This window comes from Lytechinus pictus, chromosome 1, assembly GCF_037042905.1.
Source record: "Lytechinus pictus isolate F3 Inbred chromosome 1, Lp3.0, whole genome shotgun sequence".
Classification (NCBI taxonomy): domain Eukaryota; kingdom Metazoa; phylum Echinodermata; class Echinoidea; order Temnopleuroida; family Toxopneustidae; genus Lytechinus; species Lytechinus pictus.
The window spans coordinates 35,657,462-35,682,347 of record NC_087245.1 but is presented as its reverse complement, the minus strand read 5'-3'; the positions used below and the strand labels follow the sequence as shown (position 1 = coordinate 35,682,347).

The following is a 24,886-nucleotide window of genomic DNA, read 5'->3' as shown; positions in this document are numbered from 1 at the left end:
ATAGTAAAAAAATGTTAACCCAATAGTGGGTAAAATGGGACATACATACATGTTCGTTGGGTAAAAAGATACCAAACATTTGTACATTTTACGCAATGTTGCGATAAAATTAACCCTTAAAACATACTTATAGCCCAATATGGCGCCAAAAAAATACACAGCAAACATGCATGTTCCCTCTCTACCCAATATTGGGTAAAATTTTACTCATTGACTTAAGAGTGTACTGATCCAGAACATCAACAAAAACTTCACAATTCCCCAATAAATCATGACAAATGATTATTCTCGGTCGACTGCACGAGATAGGTGTGATAATTGAGAGAGTGAGAGAGAGAGGGGGAGGGGGGGGGGGGGGGGGGGAGAGAGAGAGAGAGAAAAAAAAAGCACGGTCCCCATAATTATTCTGATTAAATTTTAAAAAAGAAAGTGAACAAATTTTGAGAGAAAAAACATCATGTACAAATTCTCATTATAATGTGTCAAGAATGAATAAATCTAAATATTGTGAAAAAAAATGAATGAAAAGGAAATCAAGGTTCCCAGAGCTACATGTATCTGCCCTTTGGAAAAATTGACCCATGATGCCGAAAAAAATCTCTCTGCCGGAAATTGAACCCGGGCCTGCAGCTTTGAACGCCGGTGCCTTAACCACGAGAACACAGAGACGGGTTAGTGGTTAGGGTGACCCGGAAGGGACATTTCTTCAGCATCACCAGTTTTTCCAAAGTTTTTTAATAATGACAAGCCGCCATGCCTCAGCTGGATCAAAGCCCTCAGAGCTATCTGCCCTTTGGAGAAATTGGTGATGCCGAAAAATATCTCTGCCGGGAATCGAAGCCGGGCCTCCAGCTTTGAACGCCGGTGCCTTACCCACTAGACCACAGAGACAGGTTAGTGGCTAGGGCGACCCCGATCCGATTGACCGTCAGATAAACAGATTTTCGACACCAACAATGAAATTTCCTTTGTCGGGTGTCGGCGACACCCGACAGGGCCTAACAAGGCCCCGAACAGGCCTAATTCGCTTCGCTGTAGCCTCTTGTCGAGGCCCTGGCGGCTGCCTCCCGAGCGAAGCGAGGGATTTCCTAATTCGCGAAGCGGATTAGGCCTGGCGCTTCGCAATGTTCGCTCGGAAAGCTTAAAGCAGCCGACAGGGCCTCGCTGCCGCTTCATCACCAGAATTTGTACTTTCATTGGTACTTTATTGTACTTGAAAAAACAAACAAGCACAAAACAAACATTTCATTTCCTCAAAAAAATGGTTGCATTCACGTTTTACATTCCGCATTGATGACGGAACAGAACTAGAGCTTCAGTTTAATCGATTACCCCCCCCCCAGGAATGCAGCTTACAAATAAAATCAACCCCCGGGACTATATACCCCCTCAATCATGTCAACGGCCAATCGTCGTTTCGTTTCCTGACATGTCAAACATTGGAGTCTCTATTCACAGACTAATCAATTTTTGTGCCAAAAACACTGATCAGTCGACGGAGCATAAAACAATCATGACCATGGAGCTCGCATTATTCACTGACAGAGATTAGCCTTATTTCCCTCATTTACCTCGCCACAAAATGACGTCATAATAATGCGTGTGTCAGTCATCATTATTGTCTGAATAAAGGGGAAATATTATTGCTATTACACTGCTCACCTGAGTGGGCCATTCTTTTGAAACACACACACATTCACAATAACAATTATTAGAAATTCATTTTGAAATTGGGTAAAGGACAACACTTTAAGCAGAAACAGAAAGGAACAAAGTGATTTAGGGGAAACCTGCTTCTCGTCTTTTAAATCTCGATTTTATCAATCTTTCACATTTGTGCCGTTGCTGCGCCTATACTGGTCCTTTATATTGTAATTGGAATTTGTATTTGCTCGCTGTGTATATGCATAAAAACCATGGATACGCATTTTCCGAAATTCCTTCGAGAGATTCATCATTGTGTCTTACAACTAGCAGTTTTTCTTCTACTCACAAGGATTTCATCCATAGAGGGACAATGCGGAGAAGGTAAGAAGATTATCACTTTATTTTACTTTCTTTGATTGATTGATAAGTTTGTCGAAATATTTGAATGCTAATTCAATTCATAGTCACTTTCTGACGATTGACCGATTTTTTACTGGATGGTAACTCTTTTGTAATCTAAGCGTTATCAAAATGGGCCAAGTTATATAGGCCTATATACCTGAGTCTACCATTGGAACAAGTTTGCAAAACTTTTGGGAAATCAAAGTGGTAAATGAAATTACACAGGTTTTGTTTGAATGTTTGAAATAATATTAGCCAAATATTGTCAGTAACATATGCATGGTGTCTCATACATAGCTATATATTAATGTTCTAGCTAAATCGACGAAACCGCATTGTGACATTCTGGTAATCTTTAATCGGAAAGTGTAGTTATAGAAAGAATTGTGATTCTATTAATTATTACGGTTCATGAATCCCGAATAAAAAATCATAGTCGATACTGGACAATCTATCCATTTCGCCACCAGAACATTACTCCTATCATATTAAGGAGACTCTCATTCTTTAGTCTAACCGTAGATCGTTGTCTTAGTATAGGGCCCATGCTCTAACACTTAGATTTTTCTAAAAAGTATTCTATTATGTTAGGTATTCAAATAAGTTTGCATTAGGCCTATATATCAGTAAATGTAAAGCTTTTGACATAGACCGTGTATAGACACGAATAGACACGAACACTATCTGAATCGTTGTTTTGTATATTTTCTTGTATACCAAGGGTATGATTATGTTGTAATGATTGTATTAAGTTTTATAGAGTGCATAAACTTACGAAGCTTGACCCCATTAGTATTTTTTTCAATTGAACATTGTTAATTTCTATTTGTATTTGATAAATTTTAATCAGTTATTTATTTCAGGGCACTCACATAAACAAGCGATGCTTTCCAGTGAGTTTCCTTTTTTCCTTTTTGTTATTCTTATTCCGATTTGTTCCTATACTTACTTTGTAAATTTGTTGGAATGAAGAAGAATAAATTCAATCAAGGTTCATAGTTTATGCTGCAGCCACATTTCCCCTACGGTGGCCGTACGGCGAGTCCAAAACAGCCGTTTAATTCATTTTTCTTATTCAAACCACCTAAATAAAACCGGAACAAAAAATGTTCAAACAGCTGTTTTCGACTAGCAGTACGTCCGCCGTAGGTCAAATGTGACTGAGGTATTATGATCGTGAAAACATTTTCATAACCAAATAAGTATAATTTTTGTCAACTCTATTCGGGTACCTTTTTTTTCAAAAGGTTATTACATGACATGGGCCCCATTTCATTTATAAGACATGTTAAAAAAATGAACAATTTCTATAACAAATTTGCCAACAGCCACAATCAAATCGAATTATTTCAGTAGTTTTAAACATACAAGTTTTATCGTAACAAGTTTTCAGTCACAGAGGCGTTGTGAACGCGGTGAAAGACTTTTTTTTTATTTCAAGTATCCAGGGGTCACGATTTAGGTCTATACCAAGTTAATGGTTTAAACAAAGATGTATATATATATATATAGCTCCCTGGTAAGGTTTAAATCGTTCGCTTGATTGATAACCCTCGGCCAGTCTTTCAAAGATTTGAGATTGATTCGAGATCGAACTCAAATTAAGATGGATACGTATAGGATGCAACGAATTCAAATTGAATTTGATTAGATTCAATCGCATCCCTTTGTGAAAATATGCCCGAGATGTGAGATTTTAGTCCATATCCAGTCATTACTCTTGCTTATAAGGCTTTATATGTAGTGTTCTATGTAGATGACCAAGAAGACTGTCATTTCGTTGTTGTTCCCGTAATGGCAATCATCAGTCTATATACGATTCCTGAATTGTATTCCATTTTAATAGTGATAAACCATTCATTTCAACCATTGTTATTAGGCATGTGAAAGTAGGTTATAGTAAGCCCAGTCTTACATAGGCTTTCTCACAAAACATAATTTTCCAAAGAAAACGCCAAGGTTTCATATTAATATGTATTTACATTTCCGATCAATTTTTTGTGTCGTAATTTTCACAAAATGTCTAATGGTTCTTGACTGTTTGTAAGTAGCTATCAATTTATCATTATACTACAAATTGACATTTCATTTAAGCATGCCTAAAACTTAATTTAGACCCCCTTTGTGAGTGATAACCTTCATTTCCTATCGTCATGGTTACAGCATGTTTGTGCCAAGTTGTCCAGTAAAAAAGATTGGTTGGGAGTCGGTGGAATTCACAATGTCCAAACGAGAGGGATTCAAATCACGAATAGAAAATATGAAGATGAAAGGAAACAGATCAAGTTGATAAAAAATAAATTGACTTGAAATATATAACTTTTCCCATCGGGGGGTGGGAAATCTGCGACAGTCAGACCGCCTAAACCGATTCCAAACCGACCAAAAGCTATTACGTTATATGACATGCAATCTATCGGTTTGTGGGCATGGTTTCATCGACGTGTCTGTAGCATAAATACATAATAATGATAATGATAAATATAATAATAACAATAATAATAATAACAATGATAATGATAATAATAACAATGATAATAATACTAATAATAATAATAATAATAATAATACTAATAATAATAATAATAATAATAATAATAATAATACTAATAATAATAATAATAATAATAATAATAATAATAATAATAATAATAATAATAATAATAATAATAATAAGAAGAAGAATGATAAAGGGTATATAGCACACGTATCCAGTTTGTTAGGTGCTCAAGGCGCTCCTCTATTTTATTTATATATTTGTTTATTTATTTATTTATTTGTGTGTTTGTTTCTGCATGTCATGACAATGTACATAGTGTGACGATCACAAAATAAATACATTACTTTTTACATAAAAAAGACATTACCCCGGCTAGGCTAATCTTGTGTATAGCCCCCCCCCCCCGGGGGGGTGCCCGGGGGGCTACTCGAATTATAACACGACACCTATATGTGCCACATAAAACTCGAAAATAGGGGGCTCTGGAACTGAATCTTGGTCTTAAAATGGGGGTCTCCGGAACGGCTTTGGATCAACGATTGCTAAAAATGCAGTGCTCGACTGGAACTGACCACCAAAAAGAAAAAAAAAATGGGGGTCTCCTGAACGTAGCATGAAGGGAGAAACCACGAAAAACCACACGATTCGAGGCTCTTTTGAATGGGGGAAAAGTCGGAATTTCTATGGCTTTCTAAATTGGTGATGATGCTCTGGAATGGAACTTAATTTAGGCTGAAAATGGGAGTCTCGACCGCGGCACATCCTTATCATACTTTTATACTAAGTAGACAAGGCTGTATGTCAAATAAGATGGTTTTTCAAACGATGCATGTTATTGATATACGTTTTATTGTGTTGAATTCATACAGATACTGACGGGCCTGTCGTAACGTGCGTAGATAGTATCACGTTACCCGATGCCGTGCCAAACACTTTCTTTGGTGTAAGCGAGGCTGCGGGCCACTTCACGGCCATAGATGCAAATCCACCAGTTATTGATACCGACTATAATCCTCCTGTCGGATCACCTTCAGGAGGAGGTACCATCTTTACAAGTGGTTCTACTGGACTTACCGTGACCTTTGAAGATGCTTGTGGAAACCCTGCCACATGTGATATTAACATCATCAATCCACGTAAGAATTTATTTTGGTTCTTAATCTGCGTCTTCTTCTTCTTTTTCTTCTTCTTCTTCTTCTCCTCCTCCTTCTCCTCTGACTTCTTCTTCTGATACTAATAGACAGATAAATTGCCATAATTCTGATGAAATGTTTCATTAATAATTACATGAATAATATTATAAAGCTAAGAATCCACGCTACTCCCTTAAAGCCCTAAAAAAAGCGAAGTATAGTATGCAAGGGGGGGGGGGGGTGAGTCACTCGATTTCTACATAGGCTGCTGTCTAACACCCTCAGAAATAAACCATAAATGGCATAATCTGCAAAATAAAATTTGCAACCATAATTGGCGCATGAGAAAAACACTTTAATGGCGCGAACAGCTAGCAAGAAGAATCCACTCTCTATCAGATTTCCTAATTGGCGTGAACAGGAAAATACCTAATTTGATATCTTAGTCAATGTGTAAGGTCTGTTGAGCACTAGCGTACCTACGGGGGGGCAGAGGGGGCAGACTGCCCCCTGACGAGTCACAACCCATGCAAGGGACATGACATATCCCTGTCCCCCCTGACGAGTCTTGAAGACCTTTTTTTTTTTTTTTTTTTTTGCTTGTCAAATTTTTTGGCAAACGAGATCCTTTATTTGTGGTTGAAGACCTTTTTTTTTTTTTTTTTGCTTGTCAAATTTTTGGGCGGACGAATTTGCCCCCCCCCCCTGTGGAAAATCCTAGGTACGCCACTGCTGTTGAGCCATTCACATCCAGAGAAACTCCCTAACAAACTTGATAATTCATAAATAATATTCGTAATGAACAAACGTTGAACATTTGAGTGGAGGTGTCGTGGTGTATATATTGGATCAGTCACTTGACTCTTAGATCGTGGGTTCTAATCCCACCCGACTTATCCACGTTTGTCACTCTCCACCCAGGCGGGTGTTTCATAAAGCTGTTCGTAAGTTAAGAGCGACTTTAAAAACGACTGGTGATCCTTTCTTGTGGAAAATGGTACACACCATTGTATGATTGGCGATGATTTAGCGCGCAAGAAAGGATCACCAGTCGTTCTTAAAGTCGCTCTTAACTTACGAACAGCTTTATGAAACGGCCCCCCGGTGTTAAATGGGTACCCGGTAAGATGTGTAGGTCAATGTGATTAGATTGGCACGCTTGCATGCACCGATAAACGGTTGTCTGGCTAGAATACTCACTAGGGAGTGGAGATGGTGCACTTTATGTGTGGAACAGTGATGGATCCTATGACCGGGGGGGGGGGGGGGGACCGGGGTATGAATAATTACAATGTAAACCACTTAGAACCCAACGTATGAAGCGCTAAAAAATGTAACTATTATTAAATTGCACCCCCAAAATGACGCAACATGCAACCCGAAATGACGTTGCGAATGAGAAAAGACATAGCGTAACAAAGATTCACCGGAAATTGTGCTAAGAAATCAACCTTCGTCTCGGAACCTGAAATCTCTTGACGCGGGTAGCAGATTAGCCTATGCCGAGACCGGACTCCTACCCACCCCCCCCCCCCCCCTCATGTCTTGTACCTTTGGTAATAACATTTTTTATAACACTGATATAGAGCCCAATAGAGGTGATTTTTGAACCCGATTGCTAAGAAAGCAGAATGCTTGTAAGCGACGTACTAGAGTACCAGAGGAGCGAAGGCTTAAAGTCTCACGAACAGGGACCTTGCGTGAGTTTTAGGTCACATGATTAAGGTCAAATGTCATTAAGGGTCCATGAACTTTGACCATATTATGTTGTGGTACCAACAATGAAATCCTATTAAACTCGGGTGAATTTTTTTGAACTGTTAATCATAAAATGTGGTTCTAACTTTGAAAGAAAATTGATCTATAAACTTGGACATAAAGGCTATCAAGTCTCACTAATCATTTTACATGAGTTTCAGGTCACACGATCAATGTTAAAGATCATTTAGGATCAATGATCTCAGTATTTTATCAGCATATGAATGGGGTTTTTTTTGGGTGAAAGATTATTCATCCTGGCTGTTTTCCAAGTCAGCACTGCTACTATGTTGAATTGCGTAATACAGGTGAGACTGCCAGAAACGTCTCACTTGTATAGAAATGTGGTTCTCTATTAGAGACAAGGCTAATGATGTATTTTTCGTTCTAACTCATTTATCAACATTATACTATTAAAGTTAAAAATTATCATTTTGGGCTTCATGGTTTGAATAATCATGTAAATATTCTCCAGATTATCAACACGAATTAAGTACTTAGATAGTCACTGCTTTCTGGAGAGATACTATTAATGAGAGATTTTTAATCATTTAATTGCAAACATTGGTTCTAGATCCTTGAAGCTAAACCTTGCTGAATTCAATTCTCGTTATTATTTCACTTTCCAACAGTCACTGAGATACCTGTCAGTAACTGCCCAGATTTCAGTGGAACAGAAAACACCGACCCAGGTTCAGCTACGTTTGCGTTTACACCCCCTCCTTACGGTCCGACTGATGTCATAACTGCTGGCGTGACCTATTTTTATCATGGGCCCGGCAGCCCTGCCTTGCCTACTGTTCAGTTTTCGACCATGCCAGCGATGCCAGGTCCACCATTCTCACTTCCGGTCGGAGCAAACACCATCATCACGACCATCAGTGACACAGATCTTTCCTTCTCTTGTCAGTCTACCGTAACTGTTCTAGGTAAGTGAATTCTGATGTGAGTGGTACCCTGCATATACAGTCACACCAAAGAAACTGACTCAAAACCAACTGATAGGATACCATTGAAAATAACGTAATAGTTTTGATCAGTCTGAAGCAGGTTTAATAAATGTGACTGAGCAATGGGGCGTTGCAAGAAACTTGCGATCAATCGGAAGTCTATTTTTGGTTCCTAAATCAATCATATGTCTTGCAGTTAATTGCAAATTAGTGATTGATTGCTAATCTGCTCCTTGAAACAAGAAGTTTAATCTGATTTGCTATAACCATGGACCTATTACATGCTATAACTAACGTTGATCTATCGGTTGTAAAATTGCAACAGAATATTTGCAATTGATCGCAAATATTTTCTTGCAACACCCCCTTAGTGACATTTGATTGACTTGTGTTTGCAATACAGTTATAATGGAGGATTATGGGCGATTAAACAAATTATTCATGCCGCAGAAACTCCTATCTCATTCAGTTACAACGACTTCAAAATTTAGATTTAAACGACCCTCCCTATACATGGACAAAAACTTGATAAATCTTTTAGGGAATATGCCAACACTGGAACAAAATTCCTTATCCTCCGTTTTAGGTATTTCTTCGGCATGTTCAGAAAGTCATTACGATGAAATGATCTACCTGACGTCACTCCACCACGCTCCAGAATCCCGAGTTGATACCATTTTGCCCATTGTCCTAGCTAGATCTTTATAATGTATTATAATGTGCATGCGGTGTTCTGATTTACTTTGACTTCCATAACCATGGCGCCTCTTATGTATACCCATTGTCACAAATAAGCTTGCTGTATTAATAGGTCCATATTGAAATACGTTGCTAAACATCCATCATTGCTCATAATGTACTTTCCTTACAACATCGAAATTAATTGAATACCGGACGTGAAGTAAATAAACGAAAATAGCAATAAACATCGTGGAAACAGAGGGAAATGCATTTCGACGGCGACGCACAATGCTATCTGCGCACTTAATTTGCGCTTTCTATATTTTGTTTTTCTACTTGTGTTGATTACATCTATGATTTTGTCTTAAAGACTGTGAACAATTTTGTCGTCTGGATGGGAGGGGGCTCTGACATGGAAAAAAACTTATAACAACACTTAAAATCGCAAAATAAAAACAAAAGAAAACATGAATTTAAAAGAAATGTGTTTATTTCTAAGGATCTATTTTGTTTTTCAGAGGTTTGAACACGAGCTATCTTCATAGAGCTTGACTCTTATCTCTAAATATATTTTCGAAGAAGACCTGGGGCCCGTTTCATAAAGAGTTACAACTGTTGTAACTTTGCCATTATGGCAACTACCATGGTAACCTTTATTTTGATTGGCTGCTGAGCCCTCTTACCACGGTAGTTGCCATGATGGCAAAGTTACAACAGTTGTAACTCTTGATGAAATGGGCCCCAGAGGTATAAACTAAGGCAATAGAATGATAGTCGGAGAATGCAGCAAAGACCCTTGATCAAAACGGAGATTCCAAAACCCATGGTTGGCTAGTGAACCCCTGGGCAAGATACAAACTTGACCTATAGCGTTGGGACCGTTTCCAGGGGCGGATCCAGCTTTCGCCAATAGGGAGGGGGAGGGGCAAAACAATTTCCTCAATATTTTCCCCGATCGGCCGCTCAAAGTTGATTTTTGTTTGTTTCTTTGAAGGGGTAGTCCTATCAGTTACTTCTTAACTTTATTCTTACAAAACATAAATAAATGCTAATCTCATGTAAGCCCTAATGAAAACCTAATGCGAGTGCGAAGCGCGAGCTCTTTAGGGAAAATTTCATGTATTCTGTCTTGAAAATTGAACATTCTGAGCATTGTTCGTGATCGTGAACAAGATGTGTATGTAAAGCCCCTTTCACAATTGACGTACGACCATTTGCGACCTTTTGGTCGTGCGACAGGCTGCAACAGGCATCAATCGCTAGTCATCTCATAAGATCGCACATAGGCTTTCACAGTTGCAATAGCTGTCGTACAACAAAAACAACCAGTAAACCCCGTTGCACGAGTAAGTCGCATATGCTCCTATTGTGCTCGTGCGATCACATGCGAGTGTTGCACGAAGGATTGCGAGTGGAACGGTCGCATACATGCGAATGTAACGGTAGTGCAATGTTGTAAGCCGTTGCGATCGGTCTTGGAACAGTCTTATGGCCTATATATTATCGCACCCAGTCGCAAGACTGGTCTCTGTATATGTAGGTCGCTAGCACATGTACAAGTGTTGTACGACCTTCAGTCGAGTAAATGCGACTACTTAGTTGTGCCACCTCTCGCACCAAGTCGTACAACGTTGAACAACACTCACACGATGATCGCCCGACCGATCGTACGACCTGATGCGAGTGAATCGATCGTATTTGATCGTGTTTAGATGTTGAACATGTTCAAAGTTCAGATGCGACCAGTCACGACCACCTCGAGTTCGTGGGACCGTTTGCAACGACTGCGAGTGATCGCAAGACACCAAGAGATCGATCGTGCGACAACAAGAAAAATTGTTGCAGGCGGTCGTAAACAGGTCGTACGTCAATTGTGAAAGGGGCTTAATTCACTCGCATCAGGTCGGACCATCGGTCGGGCGATCATCGTGTGAGTGTTGTTCAACGTTGTACGACTTGGTGCGAGAGGTGGCACAACTAAGTAGTCGCATTTACTCGACTGGAGGTCGTACAACACTTGCACATGTGATAGCGATCTACATGTACAGAGACCAGTCTTGCGACTGGGTGCGATAATATATAGGCCATAAGACTGTTGCAAGACCGATCGCAACACGGCTTACAACATTGCACTACCGTTGCATTCGCATGTATGCGACCGTTCCACCCGCAATCCCTCGTGCAACACTCGCATGTGATCGCACGAGCACAATAAGAGCATAAGCGACTTACTCGTGCAACGGGGTTTACTGGTTGTTTTTGTTGTACGACAGCTGTTGCATTGTGAAAGCCTCTCTGAGATCATTCAGCGCAATATCGTCAGAAAATAAATCTAGATCAAATATATTTATTTCGCAGTATTGTATGGCTGTTCCAATCTTTTCCAAACGTCGCTTACCGATCACAAGAGGTGACAGGATGGTATCTTGTTGCACTCCATTTAAGATACGAGCTTGAGAAAGCAAATTAACAAGGCATCAATAGTGAAAATTGACTAGTTTAATATTGCCTATTCAAAATAACAACAACAACAACGGCTCCCATTGTCCAACCAAACAGACGAATTGTTGTTGCCCCCCCCCCTCAATCATTTTCGTAGTCACTGTTTCATATATCTATAATAATAAGTTACTTATTCAAGTTGGTGATGATATTCTTCAATTTCATTGGTCTACCGAAAGGTCGTCATATATTTTGCAAGTGTTATCAATTTTATATTTTTGTCAGACGATCAGGATCCTGTAGTCACATGCCCGGCTGACTTCACCACCGATTCAACAACTGTAACATTCACAGCGACTGTGACAGACAATGTCGACCCTTCACCAACATTAACCTATGACCCACTAGGACCAGGAGACACCTTTCCTCTGGGTCCAACGACGGTTATTGTGACTGCCACAGACAGTTCATCAAACATAGACACATGTTCATTTACTGTTACCGTCGAAGGTGAGTGACTTTAAATCATGTTGCTCTGAAATACCTTATTGGAAGCGAAAAATTAAACTGACAAATCATACACCAGCTGATTAGCTATACTACAAAATACAATAAAATCAGTTCCGTGCATTCTGACAGATTACCAGCTGAGTAATTCTTTGAGAAATGTTTTAATTCGCAAATATCGAAAATGGGTACTCACCGGCAAGAATGTGTATGCAGCTGTAATTACATGCGCTTGCATAAAGAAAAGTCACATTACTTTGTTGTTCTCCAGTTCACAAATTCAAATATATTTTTTAGAATATTTGCAAAGAGAAATGTCTTTGGAATTGTTTGATGCTTAAATCATCGTTAACCCACAGTGTTAAACCATATTTTTGTGAGTTATTTTCTTCTTTTGTTTTAACTCTTATTTGGCCACAACTGCTATGTCAGGTTAATACGAACCCAATGCAGATATGGGTATAAAACTGCACCAAATAAGCAGCAAATATACAATTTTGGGGGAAAATAAGTTCTAGAGTTTGGGTTTCACCGATGTAGGCAGGAAATCGTTGTTTTCTGTGCTTATTGTCCCAAAAATATCAAATGTGTAATTGGAAAACAAAATAACCTGGAAAACAAAATGATAAATTTTGTCTACATATAAACGCGCGTAATCTTAACTCCGACCACGTAAATTGTCAATTCGTCCACTGCCAACTCGTCCTCTCACCACATGGTCTACCTTCATTTAGTCTAACGCCATTCCATCCATCAACATGTTTAATAACCACTTGGTCCAATAAGCATTTGGCCCAATCATCACTTCGTCTAATCACCAGTTCGTCTATAACCATTTCGTCTCACAACCAGTTGGTCTTACATTCGTTTTATTTTCATTCATTTTGCCCAATTAACACTTAGTCTAATTAGACCAAACGGTATATGGACTAAATGGCCATTGGACCAACTGGTTATTATACGAAATGGTGAGTGGACGAAATGTCAATTAGACCATGTGGATATTAGACGAACTGATGGTAGACCAAATGATACTAGTAGTAGAAGAGTTGGCAATTGGACGAATTGGTATTGGATGAAATGAAAATAAATCGACCACGTAGGATCACGTCATAATTATAATTCGCGCAATGAAGTCCATTATCGAGAATCACAAATTCGAGTGTTTATAAAGTAAAATACCTAGCTGGTAAGCAGTGAAAATTCATGAGGCCTGCGTTGTTGTGTTTTGATTCTTCACAACTTTCTAATAACATATGTTTTGGCTTCCGATATGGCCTTTGACGGATTACCTTCGAGCAACTTGATATCTTGGGCCAGCAGAGTTTAAAACCAGTATTGTTTGAATTAACAGTATTTGTACCAAGCTGTTCCTTAAAGGTTGGGTATACCCTTTGACTAATTCACCTGATGACTAGAGCGCCCTCTTCATGGCCGACCCTTGACATATCATCAATAAGCACATCAGAGAATTGGAGACCAGGATGAACTGTAGTTGACATATGCATGGACATGGACAGCTGGACTACCGATTAACATGATTAAAGTGCTTTGATATGCATCTTTAAAATCTACACTATATGACACAATGCAAGCGTAAATGATTTCTACTACATTATTATCGCCATTTCCTCAAGAATCCAGAATTGTCAATCTTAGAAGATCCAACAACCCTGTCATGGATTTTCTTTTCCATTGAGTGAGCATAACTTACAGCTTTTGTCTTATCATTCAACAACTGCATTGAAAAGAGATTGTGTACTTGAGTATTTTCCACATAGAGTACAAAGGTCAAATAAAGAAGAAGGCTATTTGTACATCCTTTGGATTTGGATAAAGCATATAGCGGCCTATATTATGTGTATACATATTTAAGAAAGAAATATACACGATATTAGTATTTTGTTCTTATCACTTATGATTTGAAATTATAACTGTGTTAAAACTTCTTTATGTTTCTTGTAAATTGAATATCACGTTGTATGGAAACAGATTTACACGTACATACCATGTACAATAATTTCACATAAAATCTGCAATTTTGTCTCTCTTTAATGTATTACTGTGACTGTGTAATGATTGTTTGACAATCCCGCTTAGTAATAAATTCTTTATAATCTATCAAAGCCAAAAAAAGCCGTTTTATCGATTATTTCATAAGTCTTCTTGTTTATTTTGAAACTTCATAAGAAATGTCAAAACCCAACTTGGTGGAAAGTCAAGCTCATTTCTAGTCGTGTGTCTACATATTCTTGTCAAATTTAACACAGTGGTAGTATCTAGTTTCCTATTCAGAGACGCAGATGTATGTTAATATGGTCAACTCATACATGGTCAAGCGTGACCATAGTGTGACCAAGGTGTGATGCGGTGTCGCACAGTATTAACACAAAGTTGCCACATCGTGAAACAATTCGCGCTGTACGATCTATCTTCTTCTCTGTGAGTGATGATGTTAGATATTTTGTATTTTTGATGTTGTTTGTTGTTGTTGTTGTTGTTCATTGTTATCTTGACATGTATTTTAAACTACAGGGCGCCTTTGTAAAGCAGTTTTAAGAACTAAACAGGCCTACCCTGCAGTATAAAATAAATAAAACAAAATAAATAAATAAATAAATAAATTATAACGATAAAACGTGATGTGTTCACATAGTCAACACATTTGAAAGGGAATCGCAACACTGTGATACTCATTTATGAAAGTGTGTTCACACAGCGCCCACTCCGTGAGGATAAAAACCACTAAAACGCACAGTGTGTTCATACAGTTCCACATAGTGACCGCACGAAGGAGATATCCACAGTGTGGCATTCGTTCGGAACAGTGTGTTGTTCACATGATTTCGCGTAATGTCCATGCTATGACGAAGATTGCCGCTATGTGCCATTCGTTCAGAACATGGCAGACTTGAAGGAGAGGAGATTGACACTCAGTGTCAGTCTCCTCTCCTTCACGTCTGCCATTATCATGTTGCATTCTTTCTTTCATTCATTCATTCATTCATTGCCTTTTACGCTTTATTTAAATTGTATTAACTTTTAAATGTATAACCTTTTCAATGCATTTTACTATGCTGTTTTACTATGTATTTAATTGTGCCGACACCAACTTGTAAACATGATTTTTCCAGCTCCTGCTGTTTTCATGTATGATTGTTAACACGTTTGATTATCAAGACCAATTTTTAATTGAATTGAAAGGAATTGTGTTCATATAGTTTTGCGTAATGTCCGCACTATGACGAAGATTGCCGCTATGTGCCATTCGTTCAGAACAATGTGTTCATATAGTTTCGCGTAATGTCCTTACTATGACGAAGATTGCCGCTATGTGCCATTTGTTCAGAACATTGCGTTCATATAGTTTCGCGTAATGTCACCACTATGACGAAGATTGCCGCGATGTGGCATTCGTTCAGAACAGTGTGTTTATATAGTTTCGCGTTATGTCACCACTATGACGAAGATTGCCGCTATGTGCCATTCGTTCAGAACATTGCGTTCATATAGTTTCGCGTAATGTCCTTACTATGACGAAGATTGCCGCTATGTGCCATTTGTTCAGAACATTGTGTTCATATAGTTTTGCGTAATGTCACCACTATGACGAAGATTGCCGCTATGTGCCATTCGTTCAGAACAATGTGTTCATATAGTTTCGCGTAATGTCCTTACTATGACGAAGATTGCCGCTATGTGCCATTTGTTCAGAACATTGCGTTCATATAGTTTCGCGTAATGTCACCACTATGACGAAGATTGCCGCGATGTGGCATTCGTTCAGAACAGTGTGTTTATATAGTTTCGCGTTATGTCACCACTATGACGAAGATTGCCGCTATGTGCCATTCGTTCAGAACATTGCGTTCATATAGTTTCGCGTAAATGTCCTTACTATGACGAAGATTGCCGCTATGTGCCATTTGTTCAGAACATTGTGTTCATATAGTTTTGCGTAATGTCACCACTATGACGAAGATTTCCGCTATGTGCCATTCGTTCAGAACATTGTGTTCATATAGTTTCGCGTAATGTCACCACTATGACGAAGATTGCCGCGATGTGGCATTCGTTCAGAACAGTGTGTTTATATAGTTTCGCGTTATGTCACCACTATGACGAAGATTGCCGCCATGTGCCATTCGTTCAGAACATTGTGTTCATATAGTTTCGCGTTATGTCACCACTATGACGAAGATTGCCGCCATGTGCCATTCGTTCAGAACATTTGTGTTCATATGGTTTCGCGTTATGTCACCACTATGACGAAGATTTCCGCTATGTGCCATTTGTTCAGAACATTGTGTTCATATAGTTTCGCGTAATGTCACCACTATGACGAAGATTGCCGCGGTGTGGCATTCGTTCAGAACAGTGTGTTTATATGTAATATCACATAATGTCCACGCTATGACGACGATTACCTCTGTGGCATTCGTTCTTAGCAGTGTGTGACCTAAACTGCATATTTTTATTAAATGTGCATATTTTTGTTAAACATAATATATGCCAATTTTTTTTTCTTACAAAGCCCCAAATGCGTATTGGTGTTTTTCGTAGTTAATCAATTTACAAAAAAATATTTTGAAACGAAATTGCACATCCAGTATTATACTTTTTTTTCACAGAGAGATGGATGTTTTAGGTTGAGATGTCAAGGAGGTTACATTACGACCTATATACTTGTCAGATTCTTTCATGAATACTTTCTGCTCTAGTTTGTTGAATGATTAGCATTGTTTTTTTTCAACGAATAATATCTGGTCTTTTTTATGCTTTGTAAACAGGCTTCTTTTCATTGGAGGTAAGAAGTCACTAACGTAATAACCCACATAATTTTATATGCGAGCGAAGCAACCAAAACATCTCGAAGGTTTTTGCTTTATTTATGTTTTTTTGTTGTTGTTGATAGGAAGAATGAATTCAACATCAAATAAATAGGCCTAGTTTTAACTGATTATGATTTAAAATTAAAAAATAGGATGTTACTCTTTGTTGTCTTTCAATCATTCATAGAGGGCCCTTTTCCATTTATGATAACTCATATAAGCTACTATTTCTCTTCCACTTCTTTTCGTTCTGTTTTTGTTTTTCTGTTTTTATGGTAACTCCCGTAGGAACTCGACAGGACAGCATTTTGCTGGTTAACGCCAAGCTGGTATATAACCAATTACCTAGGAAACATTTTCGTTTAGGTTGATCAGTCATAGTGGCTGACCTTATAGACGACAGATATTACTCTCGGGCCTTTTTATCAAAGTGGATACAATGGCAGAGAAGGGATTCGAACTCACAACCTTGCGATTATGAGTACAATGCTCTAACCACTGGACCACACGATCCTTCTCTTGCCCTTTCTTTTGGTATTGTTTAGTTACAAGCGTAGCCCGACACAAGCACCTGCTACGTACTCTCTGGGTTTTTACGCCTTCCATGTACATCAATTATATATTATTTTTACTTTCTTTATTTTATATGAAATTGGATGTTTGTTTGTATTTGTTTGTATTTATTTCCATATAAAAAATAGAATATATAAATGCTCAATTTAACATAACGAACAGATCATATGGAAGATGGCCCATTTCAGCGGTATTAATATAATACCACCATTTTAGCGGTATTAATAAAATACCACTGTTCTTCCATGGGGTCCTTTGTAACCTGTGTAATGTCAATCGGAAGAAAGTAAATGTTCAATTGAATTGAATTGAATATATTCCATTTGTCCGGTGAAAACTGTAATTGATTTTGTATTTTGTATTCATCATTAATTTTGTCAGACAATCAGGATCCTGTAGTCACATGCCCGGCTGACTTCACCACCGATTCAACAACTGTAACATTCAGTTCAGTTACTGTGACAGACAATGTCGACCCTTCACCAACATTAACCTATGACCCACTAGGACCAGGAGACACCTTTCCTCTGGGTCCAACGACAGTTACTGTGACTGCCACAGACAGTTCATCAAACCAAGGCACATGTTCATTTACTGTTACAGTTGTAGGTAGGTATACTGGAATCCTTCCATTAATTATTTTGCGAGTGTTTTTCTTTTCTTTTCTACCATTTTCGTTTTAAGATGCAATCGCCACACGGGATAGATCGCGCTATCATTCACCAGTGGAGATCACATTGTCACCTCTTGCTATAGAAGGGTGGATATATTTTAGGACGGGTTGTTTTGTCCTATATCAAACTATATTTTTTGATAACTTCGTATTTATTTTGGGAGTATTATTTCTCTCTCATTTATTTATTTTTTCTCATTTGATGACATATATCTGTACATATTTAAAACCTACAATGTGTTGCCTAAATTGTCTAAGTGTTTTTTTCACAACATATGTATTATTAATTTTTTAGTTTTTTTTGCAACGGATACAAATATTTATGTTTATATATGGTATACAATTTGTTTTTGTTTGATGGAAGTGAAATAAATAAATTTGAATTTGAAAATTTGAATTTGAATTAGATTGCAACGGGCGATCAAGTATGTTCATGATTGTCTTTCAGGTACGTAACACCTGTTACATTCCATATTGTGGTGTATGATTCGTCACAGTGCACAATACATGTTTCGTGCACTGTGACGAGATGTTATCCGTTGTAGTTTAATGCAAATGATACAGCACAATCAAAGTACCACTCAGACATAACCAGTTGTGATCAGTTAGGAACATGTCATGCTATTGAGTATGGAAGTTTAAAAGTTCCACCCAGACGTTCAGATTATCATCTCGTTATGTTTGCATCCTGAGAAAGAGATATTGAGATGCCATGATCTTAGACCTTGCTCTGTCAATAATCTGAGTAATAAATGATGAAATGACAAAAATCTAAGATCTCGTCATGTCTACATCTGTGGGAGAGATGATCAGATGGCAAGATGTCGGATCTCGTCATGTCTACATCATGTTGAGATGGTCAGATGACAAGATCGTGTATCTCATCATGTCTTCATCATCCTGTGGGAGAGATGATCGGATGGCAAGATCTCGGATCTCGCCATGTCTACATCCCGTAGGAGAGAAGGTCAGATGACAATATCTCGGATGTAGTTATGGCTACATCTTTTTTAAAAGAGATGATAATATGCCATGATCATCACTATGTCTGCACTCTGGAAAAGAGATGATCAGAATTGATCATGCGATCTCGGATACAAGAGAATTTCATGTCATCATCTCTCACTCGTTATACAGCGAGGTCTAAGATCATATCATTTCATCATCTTTCCTAGGGGATGTAGACGTGGTGAGACGATTATCCAAACATCCGGGTGGAACTTAAACGTTTCCATATTAGAGACATGGAGCTGTTATAATAACATAACTCCATAATAGAAACTTTTTTTTATAATACACCTTATCATCGGCGTTACCGCATCACAAATTGCGATCAATCATTAATCATAATAATAGCTGGATTTATATAGCCCGTTTTGCCTGAGGATACAAAGCGTTTGCTATAATTACCCCGGCTTTAGGTCGAGCTACCATCACCGGCGCTCACTGCATTCAAGGAATTATTCCTGCCTGTTACCCATTCACCTCACCTGGGTCGAGTGCAGTATAGTGTGGATAAATTGGCTAGGATTCGAACCCACGACCCTCTGTTTGAAAGGCGAGAGTCAGAACCACTAGACGCACCCACTCACGATAAAAGAGCATGCATGCGTGTGATCTATCATGACTGGTGATTGATAGCGCTATCCATCACGAGAGGTGATAAGGTCTGAAACTACCCATTATCTACCAGACCCCAGCTGAAGAAACCCTTCTTTTTACCAGACAAATACTATTCAACATGGTTGTTTTCCTATATTAAATTCACTGTCAAAATGAATATTGTGCTTTACTGATATTTCCATTTTTACCGTCCCAAAATTATAAATCGATTGTTATGACTACGTCAGCATGATAAATGTTCATGGATATAGAAACATGTTATATAGTTGTCGGCTATTCGACAAAAAATGAGACGAGAAATAACATTCACTATCATGTACAGCTGCAATTTAGGCCCTATGCATTTTCAGAATGGAATTTCTGTTAAAATTTGATAGTCATATTACACATTGCTCAGTCAAAATACACAGATTTGTCAGATTTGTGGTGTTGCGTTGTTTATTTTGTACTTCAGACCATTCTCGGTGTCTCACTTGTCTCTTTTTTGTGTCATTTCCGTCTATTTCATTGTTTACTTGACCCCCCCCCCATTGAATCATTAATTTATCTAGATTTTTCTTCTTTTACTACCCTTGAATTCCTGATCACTTCTCAATATGGCAAATGCTCTAATTCGCCTCAAACATTTTTGTCATCTTTATATATTTCTGCGTTTTGTGTCATACATTTCCATTTCTTGTTGCCTTACCCTTTCTCCACCAAACTCCTTATAACCACCACCCCCCTACACACACACACACACACATCCTCACATCCTCACTCACACACACATACACACACACACTTCTATCAAATAACCCTCTACAGAACCAACCACTACAACTACGACTACGGCCGCCACAACGACTACGGCCGCCACAACGACTACTACTCAAGAAAGCAGTGGTTCCGGTAGTTCCAGTTCCAGTTCCAGTTCCAGTGAGAACAGTTCTAGTTCCAGTGAGAACAGTTCTGATAATGCCGATTCGAATAAAACAAACGATTCTTCAAACGAGTCTGATTAGCGTTATAAAAGTATTCCCATACGCCGCAGGTGCGGATCCAGGATTTTCCAAAAGGGGGGGGGCACATTTTTCAACCACAAATTAAGGATATTTCGTACCCGAAAAAAAATTGACAAGCAAAAAAAAGGGTCTTCAATTTCAAGAGGGGGCAAACCTCTGTTTTAATGGCATTTTTACATTACAAATTTTAATTTTATTTCTCAAGGGGGGGGGGCACGTGCCCCCTGTGCCCCCCCCCCCCCGGATCCGCCAGTGATACGCCGCATATTAGACTGGGCTCTGTCATTTTAAAAGCAAAGTTCTTCCACACGAACAAGTCGATTTGAATGAAAAGAACAAAATGAATCGAAACTATCGCTGAGAAAGTATCAGATTCTGATGTGAAATAAGAAAGTTATAGCATTCGCTTATTTTATTTATTCGCTTATTTTCGGGAAACGGGTGGAATTAAAATAAGGAAACCAATGACGTAATACACTCGCTAACTGATTTGTATTATTTCAAATAGGAATTGCTTCAATTTATTGCATATCAGTGACAATTTCAAGCATGGATGACTCGGTCCTGGATATGTAGATTCGTCATAATTGTTATCGAATCTAAAAAAGAAACCAAACTATTTTATGTTTTTATTCAGCACATTGCAAGGGAAATAATGAATGTGTGATACCACATTGATTCATTTGCATAATAATGATACATCATTGTTATGCATAACAGTTTTGTAAAATTTAGTGAATCTTTGAGATATTGTTACTTCCTTATTTTAAATCAGATAATATAATGAAATCAATTTAATACACTTGTTTGAGATTTCTCTTCTCATTCAAGTCAACTTGTATTGAATTGAAATTTATCATCTCCTTACGGGGAATATCCCTTTCACTTGTACATTACAAATACAAACGTTTGCAAGGAAATGAAGTTTACAAATGAGATGACAAATATAAATAGACATGTCAGCTGAGATCAACTAAATTTGTAACAGTAATTTAAACTTTTTGTTAGGGTGGACTTATTTCGACCCCAAATTATGTCTGTGGAATTTAATGTCATTCGCAAGAATTTTGTACATTTTGTTATGTTCGTGATGTTTTTTATGATTACTGTATATGAAAAAGTCGATGTAAGGTTTACCACGGGAAGCCGGTACTGCGGTAGAGCGAATAAGTCATGAAAAAAAATAATAAAGTGATTAACATGTATTTTTGTAATATTTTTTCTTTGTATTAAAGGATAAAAATCTGAAATAAAAAGTAAATCATATTATATTCCAATATTACTGATTAAAGAGTTACATTTATACTTGACTGAAATATATGTAAATCTTAGATACTCTGATAATCTCGTATGTAAACGTTGCAATTGCAGAGTATATTGATTTTTTTCTTCTTAAAGAGATTGTCCCATTTATAAATACATGTATATATTTTTATTTGACTGAAATGGGTGATTATTCTTCGTTTTAATATAGAACAATAATCATTCCTGGAACTGTATTCTACCGGTTACGTTGCTATCTTACATTATTCGTCATTATCATTATATTATTTTTGTTATTGTCATCATTTTTTTTCAAATTAGTTTTTAATTATTATTTTGGCTATTGCTATTAGGATAATTACTTTTCATTGATATCATCACATTATTATTATCATTATTATTATTATTATTGTTGTTGTTGTTGTTATTATTATTGTTATTATCATCATTATTACTATTATTATTATTATTATTACTATTATTATTACTATTATCATCATCATCAAAATTATGACCATTTATCAAAAAAAGAAAGAAATCATTGTCTTCTGTACTACAATTGCTATCGATGTTTTTTCTTTGATGTAATTTAGTAAGACCTATATATTTCCACCCACTTTCTCCCTTTTTAATGAGCCAATTGAACTTTTCAGGATTAAGGTCTAATGCAAATATTCTGAGTGCATGACATTGCAGAGTAAATTTGTTGTGGTTGTTGATTGCGGTGGTCGTGGTTGATGTGGTGTCTTTTATGAATATTTTTCTTCTTTTTTTCTTCTTCCTGTAAAGTACAGACTGCCGTTGGCATATTATCGTACTCGTGCTTGTCAAGTGCCCAGATGAATAGTGCGAGTAAAAATCTCTACAAAACTATTTTCTTCGTGTATATATTAAAACCAATATAGTTTAAAAAAGGGAGATGTATGAATAAATGCTATTTCTTTTGTAAACAACACACGGCTCTTTCTGTCTCATTCATCATATTCGTGGGTTGTAGAAAATGACAAACATAATTATCAACTCGGATGTCCGCTTTAATTAAGTGACAGTATCAATTAAGTATTTAGCTGTATGTGTTGCGAGATTGGTGTTTACTTTGCCAACAAATTACCTCTTAGTTAATTGGGTTATCTTGTTCATGCTGTTCAATTATTTGCTCCTCTTTAAATATTTTGTTTCAAAGGTAATGTCGCCAAAAAGGGAAACATATCTTTAGTTAAACTAATACAGCTGAAGGGAAATCAAATATGTAAAAAATAAAATAAATTTCGTAAAAGCGACATTGATAATCTTCCCACACTATGGATTTCGAATCGGTTGACAAAAATTTACAAAATAGAAAAGAGAAAATTTTACGGAAAAGAAAATGAAAAATTGATAAAAGTTTATTTCTGTGTCTTTCATCATCAGATCGAAAAGGTTTGATGAAACAGTGCAGGAAAAAGCTTTCATAGCCTTCAACTTTCTATGATAATTTGTAATCAAAGTCATGAACTCTGTTGTTCAATTACAACGCGTCTGCGTGTTGACTTTACTTTGCCACAGTCAAGGTTGCCCATTCCAATTTGCAAGATCAATCGAAATATTCCTCTATTCGTCATGATTAGGATCAGATTAATATCTTTAATCAACAATTTTTGGCTTTGACAAATAGATCTGTATAGTTCGGAAACCGGAATATAGTTCACAGATTGCGGTTCAATTCATGGCATCGTCAGACCATGAAAAATCAATATTCATCTGGGTATTGGACCATAGTATTGTGATAGTTTTCAGTCGCAGACTTTATTCAATTCATTACGATCAGTCTCAGTCTTCTTCAGTTCTATAAGTCTTAAAGGGAAGGTCCGGGCTGCAAACATTTATATCTAAATAAATAGAGTAAAATTCACAGAGCAAAATGCTGAAAATTTCATCAAAATTGGATAACAAATAACGAAGTTATTGAATTTTTTTAAAGTTTATCAATATTTTGTGCTATATGCACATCGTCATGAATATTCATTAGGTGGGCTGATGATGTCGTATCCCCACTTTCCTTTTTCTTATGTTATTACATGAAATCATAATTGTTTCATTTTTTCATACATGTGTATAAAATGATGTGTCTCCATTATGAAGAAATAAGTTGCGGCAATAAAAAACTATTGTGCCCTTAATCAGTTGTCAATCCAATTGTTTTAGTTCTGGAGAAAATTTTTGAATAAAGCTAATTTCATATAATAAAATACAAAAGAACAAATGGGGATATGACATCATCAGCCACCTAATGAATATTCATGAGACATGCCTAGAACTGTTTTACCGGAATAATGCAAATCTTTAAATTCAATAACTTAATTATTTCGTCATCCGATTTTGATGAAATTTTCAGCATTTTGCTCTGCGAATTTTACTATATTTATTGAGATATAAATATCACCAGCCTGGATCATCCCTTTAACTCGAAAGCTATCGTTATTCTTTCAAACTTTAAAGGAGTGTAAGGCCAACATAATGGGCTTTGGGGGGTTTGAACCCTCGAACTCCCGGTTGTGAGACGGACGCTCTACCAACTGAGTCAACACACCGGTCATGACTTTCCTTATATACATGACTATAGTAAAAGGTAACAGGGGTGTTGTGCCTCTCAACCACCAGCTCTTGCCCCCTTTCTTGTCCCTTTCAGAGGTCAAAGCTAAGAGGCAAGCCAATAATTTATATCTAGAACAAAGAGAGGCCTAGTACAACTAGCATGTAAACTTGTTCTCTCATGCTTGTTAGGCCTCCGATTCCAAGTATTTCAAGAGAAAATCTGTCTTTATGATTTAGTCATTCCTTCTTTTTTTCTTTAAAATAATAAAAATCTGAAATAAGAATATAAAATATTTAAAAGTTTGGAAGTCGACATGACACCAT

General features: G+C 37.3%; 1 protein-coding gene across 2 annotated transcripts; it reads left to right on the top strand.

Moving 5' to 3' along the window:
- Positions 1 to 1,656: 1,656 nt before the first annotated feature.
- Positions 1,657 to 22,002, top strand: LOC129266430 (hyalin-like). 2 transcript variants are annotated; one of them, XM_054904286.2, is made up of 6 exons: positions 1,657 to 2,028; positions 5,419 to 5,685; positions 8,073 to 8,369; positions 11,799 to 12,023; positions 17,807 to 18,034; positions 20,529 to 22,002. In XM_054904286.2, the coding sequence occupies exons 1-6, from the start codon at positions 1,917 to 1,919 to the stop codon at positions 20,723 to 20,725; spliced, it is 1,326 nt and encodes a 441-aa protein (XP_054760261.2). In that variant the 5' UTR covers positions 1,657 to 1,916; the 3' UTR covers positions 20,726 to 22,002. The 2 variants fall into 2 exon arrangements, with proteins under 2 accessions (XP_054760261.2, XP_063961752.1); XM_064105682.1 differs by lacking the exon at positions 11,799 to 12,023 and having other exon boundaries at positions 1,665 to 2,028; positions 20,529 to 20,821.
- Positions 22,003 to 24,886: the final 2,884 nt, after the last annotated feature.